The 2,957-nt window shown below is 36.6% G+C and overlaps 1 protein-coding gene across 12 annotated transcripts in view; it reads left to right on the top strand.

Annotated features, from left to right (window-relative positions):
* Tia1 (TIA1 cytotoxic granule associated RNA binding protein) overlaps positions 1 to 2,957 on the top strand; it is a 37,743-nt gene that overhangs the window by 25,849 nt on the left and 8,937 nt on the right. For 11 of the 12 annotated variants that reach the window (XM_023718371.1, XM_023718372.1, XM_023718374.1 and 8 more), the window contains 3 exons: positions 1,466 to 1,574; positions 1,956 to 2,051; positions 2,166 to 2,250. In XM_023718371.1, the coding sequence (XP_023574139.1) occupies positions 1,466 to 1,574; positions 1,956 to 2,051; positions 2,166 to 2,250 (290 nt within the window). Of the gene's footprint in view, positions 1 to 1,465; positions 1,708 to 1,955; positions 2,052 to 2,165; positions 2,251 to 2,957 lie in introns of those variants that run through there. The other variant, XR_002821654.1, reaches the window with a different exon arrangement.

The raw sequence follows: 2,957 nt of genomic DNA, 5'->3' as shown, positions 1-2,957 counted from the left end.
GGTGCTGGGGATTGAACCGCGGTCCCTTTGCTTTGCTAAACTTGTTCTAAGTAGGTGCTTTAGACCACTGAGCCATCTCACCAGCCCTTAAATAGACTTTAAATTTCTGGATTTTGCAAAGCAAAGGAAGAATATTGTGGTACTGATCATAGAATTCTCTGTACATTATTAAGTGTAAAATAAGGGGCTGTGTTTTTGTGTCATGTGTTTTTTTTTTTTTTTGTACAGGGTCTCACTACACAGCTTAGACTCGTAGTGATCCTCCTGCTTTCAGTCTCCCCAGCACTGGGATTACAGGCATGTGCCACCACACCTGGCCCCATAACTGAATATTGAAAGCAATAAGATGCATCAAAATCACATTTGCAAAAGTGCAGCACTGTATGGTTGGACAATTTATGTGCACAAATTTGTAGCTGAGTATCGTGGAGCACACCTGTAATCCCAGCACTCAGGAGGCTGAGCCAAGAGCATCACCATGAATTTGAGGCCAGCCTAAGCTGCATAAGTGAGTTCAAGGCCAGTCTACCCTACATAGTGAGAACCTATATCAAGAAAAACAAGCAAATAAACCAAATTTTGCAGTATACTTCAAGATTTTATCCTTCAGTTTTATTACTCACTACTATGACTAGTGATTGTGTATGGTTAGTACAAAGAGACTGTACTCTTTGTTAGAATACCTTAGAATGAACTTAGAACTTTTACTGTCATACAAGTTTTTCTTACTTTAGTAAATTGAATATTTTGAAAACAGTATTATATTATTTTGTGGTGACTCCCAATTAAATTTGTCAACATCATTTGTTAGTATGCTATGATGTGATGGAATATGTATGTACCTCTGAGTTAAAATAGATGTGCAGCTCTGCCAATGGCTCAGAATGTCACGTTTTTTCTAGTTCCTGTGACTACTTATAGTGACCTAATGTGTGTTGATTCCTGACCATGAACTTTTACTAATTACTCATGGTAACTGCTTGCAGTCATTTACCTAAAATGTAAAATCCAAGTCAGAAATTTGCTCTAAAAATCTATATGGAGCTAGCAAGTCTTGGCAAGAGCATAAAATTTACTGCAATTATAACTCAGCTGTTCTCAGAGCAACAGTACATCTTGTGGTGAGCATCGCGGCACATGCCTGTAATCCCAGCCCTCTGGAGGCTGAAGCAGAAGGACTGCTGTGAGGTAGAGGCTAGTCTCGGTACACAGTGAATTCAAGGCCAGTCTGAACTACATATGAGACCACGCCCACACACACAAGATAATTAACTTGGGCTGTTTCCAAGCAAAGACAATTTAGAAGCACCATTGCATTTTTGGAAAGTTGTCATATATTGTGTATTTTGTAAAGTAATTTCATTTTAATAACATATATAAACAGCACCAAGTTTTCTGTACTGTTAAAAGTTATTGAATATCAACTAATCGTGGATTCTTTGTCGTTTTCTAATATGCGGAACAGGATGCTGAAAACGCCATTCAACAGATGGGTGGCCAGTGGCTTGGTGGAAGACAAATCAGAACTAACTGGGCAACCCGAAAGCCTCCAGCTCCAAAGAGTACATATGAGTGTAGGTGTATTGGAGAAGAAAAGGAAATGTGGAATTTTGGAGAAAGATACACTAGATTTTAAATGTTAGACCTGTTCCCGGAGACTTATTGCAGAAATAGATGAGAAGCAAATCAAGACTACTATTCAAAAATGTACTTAGTTTTCATTTTTGTAATTTTAAATAATTATTTTATCTTTAATGTTAAGTCTCCTATTAAATAGAGAATACTGGGTAATGTTTTAGACATTCTTGGGGAATGTTTAATACTAAACTTGAATGTAATAAATATTTTGTAACTATTTTGATCAAGGTAATTATTGCCATTACACTACTACATTTTTTTCTCCTTCTGAGCTTTTTATCTAAGGAATTAAAAATATAAAACTTTTTCCTTCCCAGCAAACACTAAACAATTGTCATATGATGAAGTTGTGAGTCAGTCTAGTCCAAGCAACTGTACTGTGTACTGTGGAGGTGTTACTTCTGGGCTAACAGGTATGGGAACTTTACTAGTGGCATATTGAAATTAAGTTCTAAACCCAGAAACTTAGTATTTGTAGGATTATAACTTATTCTAGTTTCTTCTGTTTTTGTTTATTTTTCTAACAGAACAGCTAATGCGTCAGACTTTTTCGCCATTTGGACAAATAATGGAAATTCGAGTCTTTCCAGATAAAGGATACTCATTTGTTCGGTAGGTGTGGATATTTCCTTTACTCTTTGTGGTACTAGGGATTGAACCTAGGCCCTTAACAGTAAGTAAACTACATCCCATCTCTTCTTTTTTTTTTTCCCCATCTCTTCTTTAAAAAAATTTTTTTGACACAATATCTTACTATGTCACTAAAATGAGATTAAGTTCAACTTGAGATCTTCCTGTCTTAGCCTCTCAGAGTGGTGGGCTGGTGTGTCACCACATTCAGCTGGATTTTTTTCCAAAAAAATTTTTCCCCTCAAATAGTTACTAAATATTTTAACTTGATGATTTTCTTACAAATTCACCATGGTTTTAAAGAAATGTATGACTTTCATTTTTTTAAAATATATTTCATTCTTAAATATTTACAAGAAGGCTGGGGAGATGGCTCAGTAGAATAAGCACTTGCCTGGCAAGCGCAAGGGCCTGAGTTCAATCCCTGGTTGCACCAAAAAAAAAAAAAAAAAAAAAAGAGTAAACTTTAGATGACAACAATACGCAGTGTATTAATTATTGAAACTGTCTTACCACCGTGACTCTTCCACATGGCTGCACTGACAAGGGTTCTACAATCTGAGGTACAGGATCTCAGGATAAATCCTGAGGGCATTTCACTGGCCTTCTCAGACCAAAAAGCTACAACTCTTGTTGCATAGGTCCTGCTTTACCTTGGTCTTAACATCCAGTAGAAAAGTATGAAGACG

The sequence above is a fragment of the Octodon degus genome, unplaced genomic scaffold (assembly GCF_000260255.1).
Source record: "Octodon degus isolate 3935 unplaced genomic scaffold, OctDeg1.0 scaffold00058, whole genome shotgun sequence".
Lineage (NCBI taxonomy): Eukaryota > Metazoa > Chordata > Mammalia > Rodentia > Octodontidae > Octodon > Octodon degus.
This window is presented reverse-complemented; position numbering and strand designations above follow the sequence as displayed.